The sequence below is a fragment of the Condylura cristata genome, unplaced genomic scaffold, assembly GCF_000260355.1.
Source record: "Condylura cristata isolate star-nosed mole 26May11 unplaced genomic scaffold, ConCri1.0 scaffold00002, whole genome shotgun sequence".
Classification (NCBI taxonomy): Eukaryota; Metazoa; Chordata; class Mammalia; order Eulipotyphla; family Talpidae; genus Condylura; species Condylura cristata.
In genome coordinates, this window is record NW_004567103.1 from 45,360,856 (window position 1) to 45,381,457 (window position 20,602).

Here is a 20,602-nt window from a genome sequence, read left to right on the forward strand (position 1 = left end):
AATTTATTAAGTAATTTATCATTACTTTGTTTTTTTTCTTTTCTTGTTGGACTTCAACCATCTTGGTAACCTTAGAGCAAATTACATATATATGTGTATACACACACACACACACACACACACATATGTACACACACTTCATTGTACACATTTTATTTCAGTAATAGTAAATAAAATGAATTTTTGTCTTATACTATTATTTATGAAAAGTTTATGCTCATTTCTAAATTATCTGATGCCAAACATTTAGGTTTTAGATTGTATCTAGTTTATCTTCTCTCTTGCCCATCTTGTCTACAATAAGCAGTTAGTAGATAATTTAAAACAAACCTGTACTAGAAGTTCCTATTTAGAAAAATCATATAGGAAAAACAAGATTACAAGAATGTAGTACTTAAAAAGTTCTGGATGTAAAATATTGGGGCAGTGTATGAAAGGAGTAATAAAAGCTTAAAATCTAAGGTTTTGTATAAACCAGACTGGAAGAGTTTATCACAAATATTTAAGAATCATCATCACACATTAACATATCACAACTAAGCATTTATTATAATGTTTAAGAAGGAAAACAATTGCAGTGGCATTTCAGAAGCTATATCTTTTTTAAAATGTTATATATGCTTATAGACTCTAAACATTATTTTAAAATATACAATCTCTCCAAAAGAAAATATTCAACTAAAGATTAGATAACTTTTAATGTAACTGAATTGTTACAAGATTTTAAAATCAAAGTCATCAGATTTTTTCACAACACAGAGTACAGAAATTTGTAAACTTCCTGTACAGAGTAGTATAATCTCTACTCTTGAGCAAGGCGTTCAATAACACGTCGGTAATCTTCCACAAGTTCCTGAAAGCTTTCTTCCAGCTGTTCATGTTGCATGCTTATTTCTATTTGGTTCATCTGGTTTGTCAGTTCTTCTGGTCTGAGACATTTTCTCATTTTAGCAAGATCTCTCTGCTTTTTCTAAACAACAAATACAATTACTGGTTAGACTAAGAAAGCTGATATGCCCAAATCTGTCTCATAGTTTTCTTCAAGGAAGCCTAAACATAATGTTAACCATGAAAGGGCTAACCAAGAGATCTGGTATGCCTATCAATGAACAATAAATACAGAGATGTAATTAACAACCCTCTCTCCAAAGCATAATAATGTACAGGCACTCAAATGTTAGTTTAATAATAAAATGTATTGACTAAGGAAATACAACTAAGATTAAGTGCTATTATGCTTCATTTCAGTACTTAATCAATTTTTAATTCCAAGCTGAATTTTCCTGACACTATGTTCACTTATAGATCCCTTACCCAGTGATATTTTTATGGATCATACATTAATTTTAATGTGAACTGTTAATGAGTTTCAGAAAGAGAAACCAAAAATGGTAACATTTTTATTTATTAGCACATATTAATTATTGAGCTTCAGACTATGTTGTATTATTAAACACTTCCTATTTTACTAAGATGGAAACCACCATGCTGAGGAGTTGTAATGAGGAGTCCAACTTTTAGGCTGGAGATTGTTTTACAACAATACTGTTAGTAATCCTGATGGAACTAAAGGAATATGTTAATCATTACTGTAAGAGTTCAAGTGAGAGATAATGAATACTTAGATCAAGTCAGTTAACAGCAAAGATGGATTGATGGATGGAGGAGGGGACAGGGCAGATATAGGGGAGAAAATATTGGAAGACTGGGGAAGGAAGAATGAAGACAGACTCCAAGGTTCCTTGATGGGTGGCAACACTGCACTATATGAAACTTTCATATGTTTCAGGTAAGCCATTCTAGAATATTATATCAATCCTCTTTTATTAGAGCACATGATAGCTAACCTTACACAGAGATAGGAAATCACATATATTAACTCATATAATCCTAACAATTCTAGGAGATAGGCACCATAATTTTATCAAGTTGATCAATGGAAAATAAGGAATATACGAGTTTACTAACTTATAGTAAACTGAGAAGACAGGATCTAAATTCTAAAGGTTTGAATTGAAGTCTATATTCTTAGTCCCTACATTTAACTTCCTTACAGAAGACAAAAACCCTAAAAAACTAATAAAAAAATGCCTTAAAAGGACCTTTAACAATTTTAGATTATTGGGCGAATATCATGATTGTTCCTTAAAAAGCTCAAAATCAGGCTAAATTTGTAATCACATAAATATTTCTAAAACAAGAAAACAAAATTTGGAGGTTAAGTCCTTACTGAAGTTACGACACTACCAGAAACAAACAAACAAAAAAACAGACCTAAATTCATGGGGCTAAGTAAATGAAACTAATCAGAAAGAAAAATCATTAACCTCATTGATATAAAATGTCCCCATTAAAAACTGTTTTCATTTGGAGGTTCCTCAAGTTGCTTAACATGGAGCTTCCCTATGACCCAGCAATCCCACTCCTAGGTATCTACCCAAAAGACACAAAACCACTGATTTAAAAAGATACCTGCACCCCCATGTTTACTGCTGCTTTATTTACAATTGGAAAAACATGGAAGCAGCCCAAATGCCCAAAAGTAATGACTAGATTAAAAAGATGTGGTACATATACACAATGGAATATTATTCAGCAACAACAAAAAAAAGAAACACATGTCTTTTGCAACAACTTGGATGGAGCTGGAAAAGATCATGCTTATAAGCATGGTGAGATAAGCCAGAAAGAAAAAGAAAAATACCGGATGGCTTTGCTCATAGCAGAAGTATAATGGACCTGGCGAGAAAATAATAATAATGAACAGCCATATACCAGAGACATTTTGTGGGGGTGGAGTGGGGAATGGGATAAAAAATGGGGGGGGAGGGGAAGGAAGTGTACTGGACTATAGTGATGGCATATGGGTGACTTGGTAATGGGAAACTCACGGGGATTACAATTGAGACAAAAAAAGGAACAAAATGATGTAAAAATAAACTATAAAAAAGAAGTTTTCAAATTTGATATGTATACAGATCACCTGGAAATTTTGTTAAAATGCAGGTTCTGGTTCAGTAGGTAGGGATAGGGTGAGATCTGCATTTCCAGCAAGTTACCAGGTGATGTTAACGCTGCTGATCTACTGACCACACTGAACATTAGTCCTAGAGAACTGATGGGAAGGTAGGTGTATTCCTTCTAAGTCCTGGAAGGACTCTTTGATCATGTGGATGATAAACACTTTGTGTTCTAATTTTCCTGCCAAAAGGTATAGTCAAACCTCATGGAAGAGCATCTAACTTGAGTAAACAGTCGAGTGACTAAAGGGTCAAGTATTAAAAACTATTGTGCTGTGTGACAGAAGTATAAACTATTTTTCCTACTACTAGGAGTTGTAACATTTATTAAATAACCCACCGCTTGAAGATGCCTCCAATCATATTCAATTCTTGTATGTTATAGAACTATCATATTAAGTTCTTAAATATTTCTAAACTATCGGCTGCTTCAAATAACCTTAGAATGAATTGTGCCAATACATACTGTTTTGAAATGTACTGTTTTTGTAATCCCTAAGCTTACTGCCCAGTTTACCTCCCATTCCTTACCATCTTGTTTCTTCTTTGTCAACCTTTTTCTGATATGTCAGAATTTATCTCCATTGTATTTTTATTTGCATGACAATAAATCTCTGAATTAAATTTAAAAGCTTGAAGTATACCTAGGAATAAAAATGTAGTAGCTTTATAAAAAATTGAAAACTATATGTGTATATATGTATGTAATATATTTAATGTATGTATGTATGTAGTAAGTTCCTCACAGCAAGTAAATTGTGGCTCAATTTAAAAAATAAGTTGAGGTTTTTGTTTTATTAATCTTCAATCAAGTTATCTTCAAGTAATGGGTTAAGTTACTTAATGAATGTTGTAACTACTAGTAATGTAGAAAAAATAGCTTCTCCTGTCACATAGCACAATAGTTTGTGATGCATAATCCTTTAATTTCTGAACTGTTTCAAGTTAGATGCTCTTCCATAGGGCAGTCATGCCTCTTAGCAGGAAAATTAGAACACAAAGCATTTATCATCTATATGATCAAAGAGTAAGGACTACACTGTCTGTCCTCCCAGGTCTTAGAAGCAATACATATGACTTCCCATCAGTTCTCTAAGACTGATGTTCAATGTGGCCAGTAGATCAGCAACATTAACATCACCTGGCAACTTGATGGAACTGCAGGGCCTCATAGCACCTCATTTCTACGGAATGAGAGAACCTGTATTTTAACAAAGTCCCCAGGTGTTCTGTGTGCACACTCAAGCCTGAGAAGCTGTTCTCTAGAGGGGCATATATGAGTATTATACATTTATCTTTTATAGAATATATTTTTAAAAAAGAACTTAATAAAGGGCCTCCCGTGTAGCTTAGGGATTAAGTCCCAGCACTATCAACACTTCGGCCTGAGTTTGATCCCTGACTAGGGAGCTAACCTCCATGGTGCTGCAGACCTTCTCTATCTCATTTGCTGCTCTCCTTAGCAGTGTATTTCAGAATGTCTACCTGTTCTGTTCCCCACTCTGTTTCTGATGAATTCTTTCAGCCTCCCCCTCCCATCTCTGGCTTATGTCCCACTTCTTACACACACACACACACACATAAATAAATCTCTTAAAAAAACAAGAACAAACAAACAAAAAACACCCAGATTTGGGGTACACCTCTATCCAGCAAATGACATTGAGAATACAAATGAAATACTGAAAGGTAGAACCCCGTAGTATTGTAATGGACATTCTATAGGTTTTAAAATATTTACCCCCTCCAATGTAAAAAAAAACTTAATTACTTCTAGATAAGGGCTTTGATAATTTTTAATGCAGACAAATTAAGATAATATTGTCAATTTATTAATATTAACATTTGGCTTAGATATGATTTTCAAAAAATAATCTTTTATTCATGCCTAGTTCACATTTTCCAAAAGGATTTTCAAATATAATTTCAAAAATGCTATATAACTCTAAGGGCTTATAATTTCCATCTTCTCAAATAGTTTCTTTTGTGAAGTACAGAGATAATGTTCTTTTGTAAGAATTTTAAAATGATGTGGAAATATATGATTCCAAAGACTTCTCCAAAAACATCTTTAATAATATATATACTGAACTGTATTTTTTTCCTGTTCAGTTCCTCTCTATGGAGATATTTTCATTCTATAGATGAGAAGCCTAATATCCAAATGTTAATAAACTATAGAAGCCATACAATTTGTTAAAGGACCTCAAAACTGGGTTTCTTGATTCCAAATGCAGTATTATAACAGTGATTCTAAATTCTATATTTTTAAATAAATTATGAATTTAAAATGCCTGTAAAACAAAATAGAAGCTTTAATGCTAAAACTAAGCAGCAGCATTATTTTTTAGCCAAATTGTTCAGATTTATCTTTTCTTGATGCCCTGAAAATTACTTCTGTACGAGATATACTTCCTTCTTATGCTTTAAAAAATGAGTCCAATAAATACAGGCTATTTTTATCTCTTTTTGGCACTGATACAAATTAACTATCTGTATTTAAAGAATTTTTTCAAGCAAGGTACAAGTGACTTCAATTTCTAACTAAATAATTTCTTAATGGGAGAGTATGTTTAAGTTGATATGTAAACTTGGTTCATCAAATAAATATAGCACAGAATTGGTGAGCTTTACTATCAATAAAAATTATTTCTTTCCTCAGTAGTATCAGTGAAAAAATATAATTTCTTTTTATAAAGTTTGTTAAAGTAATCGTTTTAATTTTACACTCCAAACTTTTCCCTTTGGCATACATTTTAAAGACCTAAAAATTTCTGAGCCACACTCAATATGAAACATGTTTTTTTTTTTTTAAAGATTTATTGGACGACAGGACAGGTCTCTGCACCATGTGGGTTAGCTCCCTGGCTGGTGATAACTTGAAAGGGCTGAGACTTTTAACCCCTATGCCACCAAACAGGTCCTCAAAATTAAAATATTAGTTTATTCTTACATATTTTGTATTTGACAATGCTGTGGGAACACAAAATACATGGATATTAGCTTGGAATGACAAAGTGGAGAAAATCATCTGCATACATTCAACAAAGAAATTGCTGTTATTCCTTCCATGCCTGTAGGAAATTTAACTAATCTTGGGCTTTTTTTTTTTTTTATTCATACAGAACTGGGGTACAGGCCAGAGATGCGGAAGGTAAGAGGCTTCACCAGAGACAGAGTGGGGAGCAGAACAGGCAGATCAACAAAGTACACTGCTGAGAGGAGCAGCAGGCGGGCCAGGAGAGGTCTGCCGCGCCATGTGGATCTCCTCGAGGGCAGGCGGGGATTGAACTCATGCGGAAGTGGCTTAACCTTCTTAGTGCAGTGCTTTAACCCACTGCGCCACCAGGGAGGGCCTTTTTAAAGTCTGTGATAGGTTTCCCATCTGAGGTATTTTAACTATCAATGTAAAATGTACTGGAGACACTCAAGCTTTCTTAGTTTTCTCAATGGAGTAGAATATTGGATAACTAAACTTATTAAAATGTACATTACTATAGATAGAGATTAAGCAAGCATCTGAAGTGTTGTAATGCATATGAGCTTTAGTTTAGTGTAGGGATAGTGATACCCATTTTGGCTCTTAGGGTCTTAAACACTTCAGTACCCAGTTTACAACTGTCTTTCAGATGGATGAACTTACTGGAAAGATAAAAGTAGTAATATAAAAATGTTATCATTCTTTAGGAGTGGAAAATACTTGCTTTACAAGTTATAGAAATTCTCACTATTTGGCATAAGTTGATGACTAGAATTCACATTTAACTATCATTCTCATTTGCTGTATTTGCTGTAAAAATATCATAAGTATCTGAAATGTGTAAGTCAATAAATCACTAAAAGGTTTAATATTTAAATATTGCCATGAAAAAAACTTAATTGTTCTACAAACTCAAATTTTATCATAAAGAAATTTTCTAGTAAACAATTATACTACTATTTAATAGAACTACTTAAGGATCAAAACTTCTGCCAACATTCTGATGTTTCTAAATTGATAAACACTCAGGAATAAAGTAGTACTTTGGATAATTTTTGATAAGAGAAACCATTATAATTTATTACAACCTGTTTGTTAAATACAGGTTTTTTAATGAATTGACATGAATATCCACTAATGAAAATAACACACACTATGAAGGGCTATGTATATAAATTCAAGGTAAAATGATTTATGGTCATAGTTAATTTTTTTTACATTCAGATGTGATATGTTGGCACAGGATTATGATGACAGATTATGTGCACTGAATTATCTGCACACACTATCTGCGCACTGAAAACTGGGTCATTCCTAATGAAATTCAGGTATACTGTAAGATGCAAGATGTTATAAAGGAAAAAAGTTACAATTCAAAAAGGAGTAGTGTGACCCAATGAATCAATCTGAAAAGACTTTTTATAAAATAAACTCAGTGTAAGAAAAACTGAACTATATACTTCATATGTTATTTATGCATTATTTTTCTTTCTCCTTAAATTTTAAAATAAATTCCAATTTGTCATTTATGTTTCCAATTACTGTACTGTATTAGTGTACAGATAATAGTATATATAAACATAAAGCCAGGTTACAAAATCAGAAAAACAATTCCATCTATAATCTTAACAAAAATAATATCTTAAGAATGAATTTCACCAAAGTGATGAAAGATTTGCACACTGAAAACTGGGACACTGGTAAAAGAAATAGAAAACACAAGAAATTTAAAGATTCTGTGCTATAGATTAACACAGAATTAACATAGTAAAAGTGGTTTTATTACCTAAAATAAACAGGTTCAATTCAATCCCTATCAAAATTCCAGAAGCATTTTTCATAGGTATAGTGTGAAAAATCAAATTTGGAATTAAGAAGGATTCCAAGTAGCCAAAACAATCTTATTACAAAGAAACAATAATCAGAACAATCTGGTACTAAATAACACAAAGATCAATGGAATTCAGAGCTAAGAAATAAACCACATAAGTATGGACAGCTAATTTATGACAGAGGATCAAGAGTAAACAATGGAATAAAGAAAATCTCTCCAAATGGTGTTGAGAAAACTGGGCAGCTAGAAGCAAAAGAATTAAGCTACCCAACTATCTTATACCATACACAAAATATATGATTCCAAATAAATTAAAGACTTAACTGTAAGATCTGACACCATAAAATACACAGAAGAAAACAAAAGGCAAAAACCTCCTTCACATTATGGGCCTCCCTGGTGGTACAAGGGTTTTTAAAGCGCAATACTAAGAAGCTATCAACAGCCACCACAGCACAAATTTGACCCCTGGGAGGTGACCCATATGGTACAGTAATCTCTCCTTTCTCACTCACTGCTTCCCTCAGCAGTCTTTTTCAGTCAATCTGCCTGTTCCCCACCCCTATTTCTGATGAATCTTCTCAACCCCCTCCCACCTCTGGCCTGTACCCCAGTTCTTGTATGCATAAATAAATAAATGTTTTTTTTTTTTTAAAACCCTTCACAGAAGCCTTAGAAATGTTTTTGGGCATTTGACTCCAACAGGAAAGGAGACGAAGCAAAATAAACAATGGAAGTGTATCAAACTTCTGCAGAGCTAAAGAAACAATCATTAAAACGAAAAGGCATCCTACTGAATGAAGAAGACATTTGAAAGCCATGTATCTACCAAAGGGTTAACATACAAAGTATACAAAGAAATTCTGCAAATCAACAAGAACCATCACATTAAAAAAATGTGTGAAGGATCTGAATAGACACCTCTCCAAAGACAACATACACAGGGTCAACAGCCAAATGAAACTGTGTCCATCATCTCTTATTATTAGGAAAGGCATGTCAAAATGATGAAATGTCACTTCGCACCTGTGAGAAAGGCTGTTACCCAAAAGATAAGAAATAAGGGTTAGCAAGGATGTGAAGGAAGGGAATCCTTGGTGGGAATGTAAACTGTTACAGCTATTATGGAAAACAATATAAAGAATCCTTAACAGATTAAAAATACAAATACCCTATGATGCAGATACTCACTTTTGGATATTTACCAGAAGAATACAAAAACATGAATACAAAGAGATTTATGTACCACCATTTCACTGTAGCATTGTTCACAATACCCAAGACTTGGAAACAACCTAAATGTCCACCAGTAAGTGACAAGATAAAGAACATATATTAGTAATACACAATGTTAATACAACACTATTCAGCTATAAAAATAAGATGAATTCTTGCCATTTCAACAATATGGATGGACTGGAATGCACTATACTAAGTTAAATAAGGTGAGAAAGAAACTGTATGGTTTCACTCATATGTGAAAGATAAAAAACTAAAATGAGGGCCTCCCTGGTGGCGCAGGGGTTAAAGTCAGCACTAACAAGTTTTCAGCAGCCACTGCAGCATGAATTTGATTCCCCAGCCAGGGAGCTAACTCACATGGCACAGCAGACCACTCTTGTCTTACCAGCTGCTCCCCTCATCAGTATATTCAGCAGATAACACCTACCTGTTTTGCTCCCCACTCTTGTCTTACCCGCCTGTACTTCTGGCCTACACCCCAATTCTTCCATACATAAATAAAATAAATCTTTAAAAAAAAAAATTGGTGCAAGTGTTAAAACACAGCACTGCGAAGCTGGCTGCAGCAGCTTTGGTGAGGTGTGACTTAGTCCTGCCCCAAGGTAACCCACAAGGCACAGCAGACCTCTCCGGTCTCTCCTGCTGCTCCCCTCAGCAGTGTACTTTGTCAATCTGCCTGTTTTGCTCCCCACTCTGTCTCTGGTGAATCCTCTCATTGCCCCTGCACCTCTGGCCTGTACCCCCCCTCTATATGTATAAATATTTTTTTTAAATGAAATGAATAAACAAACAAAATATAAAACTTGGACCATAAGAACAAAATAGTGGTTATAGAAGGGGAATGGGTAAAGAGATAAGTCAGGTAAAAGAGTTTAACTGTATGTTGAGGAATTAAAACTAGACCTAGAAGTGGTAAACATAATAAAATATACAACTGTTGATTTATAATGCAGTATATTTGAAATTTATATAATTAAACTTATATAATCAATGTTACTTCAATAAAAGTATTTTAAATTGTAGCAACCACATGGTAGGTGCTTGATGATGATTTGTTGAATAAATTAGAAATATTCTTCCCCATTGGCTCAAGGTCCAGCTGCAACTATCATAGCAAGTCCTGTGCACACATGTTGGCATGGAATCATCTACCTTATAATGACCAAGTGATGATGATACCAAATCTGATCTGGAAGGGGAAATTTTCTAGTTAGAGGAAAATATAAGGGATTTTAGAGAGGGGGAGTAGAAGGGCAAGAACAATGAATGTTAAAAAGGGGGGAATAAAGAACACTTATGTTGCAACTTCAGCTATGGTAAATTATAGAAGTCACAAATGACAACTAAGACTATATTTAAAAAGAAAAGACTGAAAATACATGATAAATGGGAAGACAAAGAGAAGTGGAAAAAACAAACAAGGTGATTTCTCAGGGAAAACCCCAGGTTTTCAAAAAATTCACACACTAGAAAGGAAAAGCTGACCAGGACAGACTACCCTTGGGGTTAGTTTTGAAATTAATAAAAACAGATGTATAGGTTAGATTGGAAAATGATGACAATGATAATTTTTACAAGTAACTAGAAAATATCTTCACTTTTGTAAAAGTTAACTTAGCAGTGATTGGGACTTTCTCATACAGTGGCATCTGCTCACCTTTCTTCATATTTTAAAGAGTAAAAACAATAAAACACTTAAGACTTTTGAAAGTCCTACCTTATATGGGCTAATTAGTCTTCTTTTAATATCCAGTCGATAGCTTCTGTATTGTTCAGCATCACTCATGTCAGTTACCAGTAGTCGAAGAATTTCATAAACACGTCTAGCATGTTGCTAACAAATAAAACAACAAAATGACTATTTTCAAATCATAAAACATTTTCAACAGAGATACTGTCCAAAAAAAATCCCACAATATTAAGTAATTGTTATGGGCTAGGAATTATACTAGGTACTGCTTTATACTAAAGCAGTAAAATACAGTCTTAATCTCAATTAGCTGGTAGTGAAATGGGTATCAAATGGTTGAGTTATGATTATTTTAGTGATAGAACTATGCATGAGATATTATGGTAACAAAGCCTGGAAGTTAGGGAAATGTTAGAAGGATTCTTGGGGGAGTAAGGAGCACTGTGTGTATGTGCATATATGTGTGTGTGTGAATATGTATACGTGTGTAGAACAGAAGCAGTCTGATATTGTCAGATCATAAAATAAGGAGTAGTAGTGGTGTGAGAATGACGTAAGAGCAGAAAGCCTTATCCATTGAGCTTAACAGCTGGGATTTACCTCATGAGGTGACAATTTAAATCAAGGTGTGAGTCAAATGCACAGATTTGAGGTTTTTTTTTTTTTTTTTTAAGATTTATTATATTTGTGCATACAGAACTGGGGTACAGGCCAGAGGCTCAGGGGCGGCGAGAGGCTTCACCAGAGACAGAGTGGGGAGCAGAACAGGCAGATCGACGAAGTACACTGCTGAGGGGAGCAGCGGGCGGGCCAGGAGAGGTCTGCCACGCCATGTGGTCACTTCCGGGGCAGGTGGGAGTCGAACTCATGCGGAAGCGGCTTTAGATTCTCAATGCTGTGCTTTAACCCGCTGCGCCACAAGGGAGGGCCAGATTTGAGTTTTAAGTAAAACATTTTCTCAGCTACACAGAAATAAATGGTAGCAAAAAAGGACAGTCAAACTGATTATGAAGCTAAGCTACTAAAACAGTCAGAAAATGAGGAGGATATTAACAGCATAAGTAAGAATACCCAGGGAGCAAGGATTCTACAAATAGAAAAAAGGAACGATTGCCTAGGGAGGAGGGTGCAAAATGATAACTGTTCACAGCCAAGAGAGATTTAAGAATCAGGACAATATATACAATTAAGGAAATTCTAGTCTAAGGGTAAGTATTTAAGTACTATCAGTATATAGACAAGAGTTAAAACCGTAAGGTTGGTTAAGATCACCCAGGGAAAGCATACACAGTGAAAAGTGGGGACATTGAAAAATCCTGTAGTACAGTGACAAGTAAAATGACAGACAGAGGACACAGGAAAAAAGTCAAAGAAATATTAGAAACAGGATGTTTTAGTTTCACCGAAGCCAAAGATGTAACCTGAAGTTTTTAGTTTATGTTATTTTACTTACATTTTACTGGGGGGTAGGGAGGAGAGGTCAGTTTTATCTAGGTAGAAATTAAAAGATAATATTTAAACTTTCTTGAGCTAAGCCTGAAATAAATGAGTACTATCTGTCCAGAAGAAGATGGAGAAATGAAAGAGGTATTAGGAGCAAAGGGAATAGTACATATATAGGGAAGCAAAAGGAAGAGATATATGACAGCTGGCATATGTCAAAAGGTTAAATAACGTCAGAACAAATATGAAAATGGTTGGAAGTGGATGCTAGTTAGCAAGGTAGCCAGGGTCCAGATTATGATGGGCTGTGTGTGTCATACTAAGAAGTTTGAGTTCCTTTAAGAAAAAAATGTATTTAAAAATAATATTTTCATAGTCCCATTCTCTTAAAAGCTCAGTTCTTAAAATCTCATTTAATAAAGGTACAATATAATCTGGAAATATGAATTATTTCTAAAATATGTATCTTAAAGGCATGAAAGAGAAGAAACAACTCAAATTGAGTTGTTTATAGAAAACTTTTGATGTATAGTTTTGGAATTAAGAAGGAAAATCCAGATTAGAGATTTAGATGACATTTTCCTAGTAGGAAGGATAAGTAGGATGAAAAGAAATGATGAGGAAATTTGGGAAGAATTGTATTTAGGGAACATATATTAGAGTAGAAGCCCAGTGAAAGTATCTCAAAAAAGATGATCACAGTGATGAATGAAACACCAGGCATTTTTGAAACCTAGGGAGATGTAGTTAACAGTATCAAATGTTAGTGCTTATTACTGGGGTACCATCTAGCTCACATACTTGAATAACCCAAATCCTACCCATTCCTTCAAGGTTTAGATCATGTGAAATACTTTGTTTCCCTTCCTTGCATAATAAATCCACCTCCTTTAAACTCCCATTTTTTTTCTGCACCTAATTAAAGATATTTACTGCTTTACAATTCAAACAGAGACATAAATAAAGTGAAAATTTAAGTATTTTACTCCAACCCTTCTGCCACCGGTAGAGTCAGTTTCAGGGTATTACCTGCTTTACTAGTTAAAATAAATGTTTTCTTAAAAAGCAAAAATAAGATCCTACAATTCAGCTTTGTTCTGTTGTTTTTAATATAGCCATAAAATCTATTATGTAATTAAATCGCCCTAAGTCAGAGAGCAAGTGGTAAAGTTAGATTTGAAGTCAGGCAGTCTGACTTCAGAACTTGTACTTGAAACCACTGCTACTCCCCATGTATGTATTCTTAATGACACAAATAACAGTGTTTTAAGTCATATACTTTAATGGGAAAAAAAAGTTTAAATTTAAAATGTTTTCGACCCTCCCTGGTGGCGCAGCGGGTTAAAGAACAGCACAGAGAAGCTTGAGCCACTTCTGCATGAGTTCGATCCCCGCCTGCCCTGAAGGAGATCCACATGGCGCGGCAGACCTCTCCTGACCCGCCCGCTGCTCCCCTCAGCAGTGTACTACTTCGATCTGCCAGTTCTGCTCCCCACTCTGTCTCCGGAGAATCCTCTCACCTTCCGCATCTCTGGCCTGTATCCCAGTTCTGTACAAATAAATAAATAAATCTTTAAAAAAAAATTTAAAATGTTTTCCTTCTACAAAATAAAATACCTTGTTTATTTTGTATTTCTGTTGTGCCTCTACTGCCATACTTTCATTGAATCCTTGCATTAACTTTTCCCGGGAAAAACAGGGCAAGTCTTGGCAAAGCTTCACAAGCACAAAGTCTCTTAACTTCACATAACTTTTAGAAGGATCTTCCGCTAAAGAAATAAAGCAGAATAACATTTCCTTTACCCAACATAATTTCTTACTCATTTGCAATCTCAATATATGTTGCTAGAAAGACAAATAGTTTAAAAAGATATATACATAAACAAAAGTGTGAAAGGATTATACAATATACAGTTTATATATTATATATACAAAGTGAAAAGATTATTCTTATAAATCAAAGCACTGTTATCTTTGCTAAATAAAAATTATAGCTGCAATTTGTTTGCAAAGATGTTTAAATTATTTCTGTAATTAGTTACCTCTTTCAAATGTAAAACTTCTGACTAGGGTTTTATTTTCAATTAGTTACATAAATGGCAGGTTCAAGTTTGGAAATTAATTCCAAAAGAAAGTGTTTTCTTATAGATAAGCATTCAAGGGTTCAATTTATAACTCTTAGTTTTATCTAAGAATCATTATAAACTGCTAGACTTCTTTCACCCAGTTTTATTTATTTATTTTTTATTAAAAAGTTTATTTTTACATCATTTTGCACATTTTTTTTTCCATCTCAATTGTAATCCCCGCGGGTTTCAGCCAGTTTTATTTTTTAATTTAGAAAATGAGTATATGATTTTGATGCTTTCTTCACTGCTTATGAATATAATAGATCTTTCTTTATGTTGTCTGTTATCTACATCAGCTTAAAGAGAGAATGAGGAAAACATCAAAACTTGATGGGTAAAAAGATTACAGAGAACATGACTTTGAGGTCTTCTTGTATCATTCATAGATGCACAACCTTGAACAAGTAACCTTATTCTCGAAGTCCTTGTTTTTCTGATCAATAGAGGCCTTGAAACAAAGAAATCAAAGTATGAGCTACATCCTAGCTCATAAAACTTAAACTCTTACATCAATACTTTACCAATTACTCAATGTAGTCCCTATAAAATTCTCAGCTCGATTTTTGTCCTTGTAGAAATAAACAAATACTCTAAAAATTTATGGAATCAAGAACAGCCCATGAGTGAGGTTTCCAGTATCTGCCCTTCCCTACTTCATTCATAACCACCTGACCACACCAAGTACCTATTTTTAACTCCACCCAGTGATCATTTCAAGAAACTTGTTTATTCTTCTGCAGAAACTAGGGAAAACATGGTCCACAAATCCAACTTATGTATTTGGCAGATTAACTATGATATTGTTATGGGTGAAAAAAGGCCAACTAAGTAAATAAATCAAGTTACAGTAAACTAATCAAGATAGTGTGGTGTAAGGATAGAACTAAAAATCATTTAAAAATCAGAAATAAACATTTACATTTATGGTCAATGTATTTTTTTTCTTTTTTAAAGACTTATTTATGCATTCATGTATTTTCTTCTTTTTTAAAAGATTTAATTATTTATGCATACAAGAACTGGGGTACAGGACAGAGGTGGGGGGATGGGAGGGAGGTGTGAGGATTCACTATAGACAGAGCGGGGAGCAGAACAGGCAAACTGACTGAAATACATTGCTGAGGCAAGACAGGAAAGGTCTGCAGCACCATGTGGGATACCTCCCTCACTGGGAATCAAACTTGTGCTGCAGTGGCTATGGATAGCTTCATAATGCTGTGCTTTAACTCACTGAGCCACCAGGGAGAGCCTGGTCAACAAAAGGTACCAAAGCAATTCAGTAAGGGAAAGGATAGTCTTTACAACAAATGATACTGGGACAATTGGATAACCACATATAAAAATATGAATTTAGAAACTTATTTCACATCAGACACAAAGATTAAATCATAGAAATCTCAATGTAAGAAAATGGGGATGGAGGCCGACTACAAATGGGCATGAGATTTTTTTTTAAAGATTGATTTATTTTATGTATATAGAACTGGGGTACAGGCCAGAGGTACAGGAACAGTGAGAGGATTCACCAAAGACAGAGTGGGGAGAAGAACAGGCCAACTGACGAAGTACACTGCTGAGGGGAGCAGTGGGCGGGTCAGAAGAGGTCTGCCGCACTAGGTGAGTCACCTCCTGGGCAGAGATCAAACTTATGCTGAAGTGGCTTTAGCTTCTTAGTGCGCCACCAGGAAGAGCCCTAAAAAGATGTTTTAAAGTAATACCAGATGAGGGAAAGCTTGTCAATTTTTCTAAACTGGTCTACAAAAAGAACTATTTTCTTAATGTCAATTTAACATAAAACTTAGTATGAGTTAAATTAAGTAACTAATACACCCTCAGAAAAGTTTAGGGAAAAAAAATTAAGAAAAAAATTAGAACCAAGGTAATCTAAAAACTTATGTCACAGTTGGGCCCTCCCTGGTGGCACAACAGGTTAGGACACAGCACTGCAAGCTAGCCACAGCTGCTTCAGTGAGAGTTCGATCCCCAGTCTTGGAGGTGACCTACATGGCACAGCAGACCTCTCCTATCTTGTCCACTGCTCCCCTCAGCAGTGTACCTTGTCAATCTGCCTGTCCTGCTCCAAACTCTGTCTCTGGTGAAGCCTCTCACCGCCCCTGTACCACTGGCTTATACCCCAGTTCTGTATGCATAAATAAACAAATCTAAAAAAAAAAAAAAACAAACTTATGTCACAGTTATACGTAAAATTTGCACATAAATTGAAAAATATGAAAAAATGTTTCATTTAGCTATATGTATGTGTATGTGTGTGTGATAGATCTCTCTGTGTATACATATATCTCTCTTTCAATGAAGTGCCATTAGTTTACATCCTTGTTAATTTTTTTCCCAATACAGGATTTCTCCCTTTAAGTGTGGTCCCTATAGTTCTTCCACCACCAAATCAAAGCACCCATAAATAAAACTCCGTAATAAGTCCATTGTGTTCCTCCCTTCCTCTTTTCTCCCTCCTCCTGCTTTCCTCCTGGATGCCTCAGATTTGTAGTGAGTTTTCAAATTTAGCTTTAAATAAGCCACTGGAACACTGAAAATATTGTTGATAGCTTTAAAAGGGGCAAAGTCACCACTCAATCTTTAAGCACTTTAATTAAAAGTCTCAGCCTGAAAAAGAACTTAAAATGGTGACATTCAATTATTTCTGACATCCTTCTTTTTTTCCTATGCTGTAAGGATAAGCAGTATACTTACAAGATAACCTGCTGGAATATTAATTTACAATGGTATGTGATATCAAAATTGAGTATTTGCTCATATTAAATATATCTAGCAACATAAATACTCTTAAAACATGAATGAACTGCATTAAAGAAAAATTATATTTTGAAAAGAAATAAGACAGCATAAACTCAGTATAAAAAATTTGCATATAATATTCTAAAAACTATATAACATATTCTAGAACAGTAAGGAAAATTTAAAGGACATATGTAATTAGCATTAAATATACTGCTGATAGATTTAATAATACTGAGATATATACAGATATATCTTAGTAGCCTAAGATCAATTTCTATTGCCAAATGTAATTCTTCTAGAGGAAATAATGTTTGACTATTAATTGAGATATATTCAAATGTTATATACCTTAAGATACTGACATCATAAAAGATGGTACATGATATAAAGAACTATCTTCCAGCATCTTAAAGATATGTGCTAAATAAAAAAGAAAATGGTTGGCAATTACACCACAAAAACATATCCTTTAACCGAGGCCCTCAAAGGAAGTTTAATTACTACTATATCTGACTATATGTCAAGTAAGCAAAAGGGCATCTCAGTAAAATACATCCAAGATTGCAAAGGGACATCAAATGTCTACTAAAAGGCAATAAAAGTTAAATAAATATACAAAATAAATGGAGACTAAAATAACTAAACAGTAGGAAATTCTGTAATTTTTAGAGATATGAAAACCCAAGAGAAATAATGAAGACAGCTGATAAAGCACTTTTAGTAATTTATAATACTGAGATGTTAATGTTAATACTGAAAATAAAGGTCAATACCCAGTTCTAAGATCCTGAAGTCCTTTAGTATGTTTATCCTTTTCTCTTACAGACTTCAGTTTGCAATGAATAGAGACTAACATTATGATGACTCTTTACTAAGATTTAAGAAATAAAATTCTTTATCTGCTAATCGGTACTATGTATCAAGGACTTCACTGGCTGGAGTAGTCAGAAGAAAGTGGCTAAGAGGCTTCATAGAAACAACCCCTGCTGGCACATTACCCACTAGAAAAGACAAAAGACTACTTATATGAACTCTAAATCTCCTGACTCAAATCACCAAAAAGAAAGTTGCTTCATGTAATACTAAGTCCAAGTTCTATAACAGAAGCTTAACAATTTTCAGCTTAACTAAAAAAGTGTTATCATTTGCACTGTTTTAATAATTTTACAAATCACTAAGTGAAGGTGTCACAAATAATTTATAACTTGATAAAAACTAAATTTAACTACTTTATCTCCTGAGTTTTCAAACCATTTGATGGTAGTAGGAAAGTCAGATGAAAAGATAATTCAACTCTAAACCATGAAATTTCCCTTTAAAGACAACACAACATGTTTTCCCTCCAATTAAACTACAGGGCTAGTTCAAAATCTGTTTGGAGTATTTTTATTATCCTAAGCAAGCAAAATCACTACATTCTGAATTACTATCCTATGCATATTACTACACACCCATTCAATATTTTGGGGTTTTGGTATCTTTAAACAAATCGATAAAATTCCACAATAGTACTTTTTAAAACAGTTAAAAATGTATTAAGTAAAACAGTTTTAATGACATATTAAAAATTTTATAGAATAAAATTCAATCTCTGATTTGGTCATAATAACTGGCATTTAAAAAAAAGTGACTTTCAATTTAATCAGCAAACATTAGGAGTAATATATTTGAAACAGGCAGAAGAAAATGACAACATAAATGTCTTTGGGTCACTTTATTCTGTTAATTCCCAAATTTTTTACATGGTATCATCTGTAATTCCTGAAGTGACTTCTCCATTTAAAGAGTAGTCTCCTTTCTTTACTTCAGCACCCCATTCATAATATCACTTTTATGGATAATTCATACTGAAAGACGTTTCTAAAACAAATAGATCTATATTTCATCTTATAACCTACTGACATGAATGCACGACTTTTAGAAATATAAAACACATGCTTCAATAAATGTATATTCTACCTAGGAACTACTTACTTCGGTTATTTTTTTATCAGTAAAGTCCAAACTGTTCTGCTACTATATGAAGAGAGAGCACTAGTAGTCTGCCAAACAAACTGAGGAAATAAGTTATATGGCTATGTAAAGACTTTTATCACAATATATATCCAGTTCACCATCTGCAATTTCTTCACTTTAATAAGCACTTTACACCTAGAAAAACAACCCAATCCACAAAGATTTAGGATATAATATATAACTTCAAGTCATCTTTAGAAAGTTCAAAACAGGCCCAGAACTCAGAAAGCTGCTGTTTATTGAATAGTTATTTGAGAAAAACAAAATCTATCAGGTAAGAGTTTTAGAAAATTTTTCATAACATTGAAACTTACGTACCGGTAATGTCAAGCACAGAAGGAGATGCAATGTAGTATCTGTGAACAGTTTCAAGAAGTTGAGCACCATGGCCTTGACCTTGAAATGGAGTCAATATCAGCATCTGACTATAATAAAGAAGTTATTTGAAAATTAAAATATTATAACATGACTAGCTTAAGAACTGCAAATCATTATAGTATTATGAACATTTTAAAGTTTGTTTTTTATTTCAATCAACCTTCAAGAAATCCAAAAAATTTTGAGATATTCAGAATTGGTTTAATCTTCCACACTTTCAAAGAGAACAATGAAATAAATCAGTACATAGTCAATGAATAATGGTGATTTTTTTTAAACAAATCAACACTATTATAACAAGTATTGGAAACTTCAGCAGTTCCTTCTTCTGAAATAAAAGACAAGGCACGTGTTATACTGCCAATTACCTTACACGTGGCCGGGTTTTGTCTGGGTACACATAGTAATTATAGACTGTCATGTAGCCTACGGTCGCAAAGAGCGTAGCTCCATCCTTATTATACTTCTCAAATCTGCAGATAAAACAGAAAGCCAAGCAGGTCAATTACAGTCGCGCTCCCATGCAGTGTCCATTTTCTTTTCCATTCTCTGACTGAATTTTCAGTGTCAGCAAGCTACTCTGTGAGGGCCCAATGGGTACACCTGCTATGTTCTGAATGTACAATTCACTTAATTGGTGTGCAGCAACTTGGATAAATCAGACCTCTTTACATCACTTCAGTGCACTTGCCTATTATAAAGATGAATAGGTGGCAAGTAAAAGAAAACACAGGCAAAGCTCATTTTACTGTTTAAGCCTACATTCAGGACCCTAACGGACAACAGCATTTAATTCAGCTCTATTCTCAAGGTCCCCCAAAGCATAATGAAGGAAAACTCAAGCCTCATAAACAATAGTTTTTCTTTCCTGGGAAAAATATCATTATACTGTCCCAATAATTGGGCTGCCACAATTAAAATGCTGGCTTTGTGGAGGTAATAAGGTCTACTGTTGCTTTAGAACTGTACTTACACTAGAAAGTAGTGCCATCTTTCATCATCCACGTCAATAAAGCTAGCAGTTTCAATAAACCACATCAAAAAGGTTTGAAGCCTTTCATGATATTCTCGAAAGCCTCTACATGTCATGTCAGCCTAGGGAAAAAGCCAGGA

The 20,602-nt window shown here is 34.1% G+C and overlaps 1 protein-coding gene across 1 annotated transcript in view; it reads right to left on the reverse strand.

Annotated features, from left to right (window-relative positions):
* Positions 1 to 533: 533 nt before the first annotated feature.
* The window catches only part of HAT1 (histone acetyltransferase 1), a 43,455-nt gene continuing 23,386 nt past the window's right edge, over positions 534 to 20,602 (reverse strand). Inside the window, exons 6-11 of the mRNA XM_004674543.2 lie at positions 20,463 to 20,584; positions 19,858 to 19,962; positions 19,430 to 19,536; positions 13,827 to 13,978; positions 10,794 to 10,910; positions 534 to 970 (exon numbers count right to left, since the gene is read on the reverse strand). Coding sequence (XP_004674600.1) covers positions 803 to 970; positions 10,794 to 10,910; positions 13,827 to 13,978; positions 19,430 to 19,536; positions 19,858 to 19,962; positions 20,463 to 20,584 — 771 coding nt within the window. The 3' untranslated portion in view covers positions 534 to 802. The remainder of the gene's footprint in view (positions 971 to 10,793; positions 10,911 to 13,826; positions 13,979 to 19,429; positions 19,537 to 19,857; positions 19,963 to 20,462; positions 20,585 to 20,602) is intronic.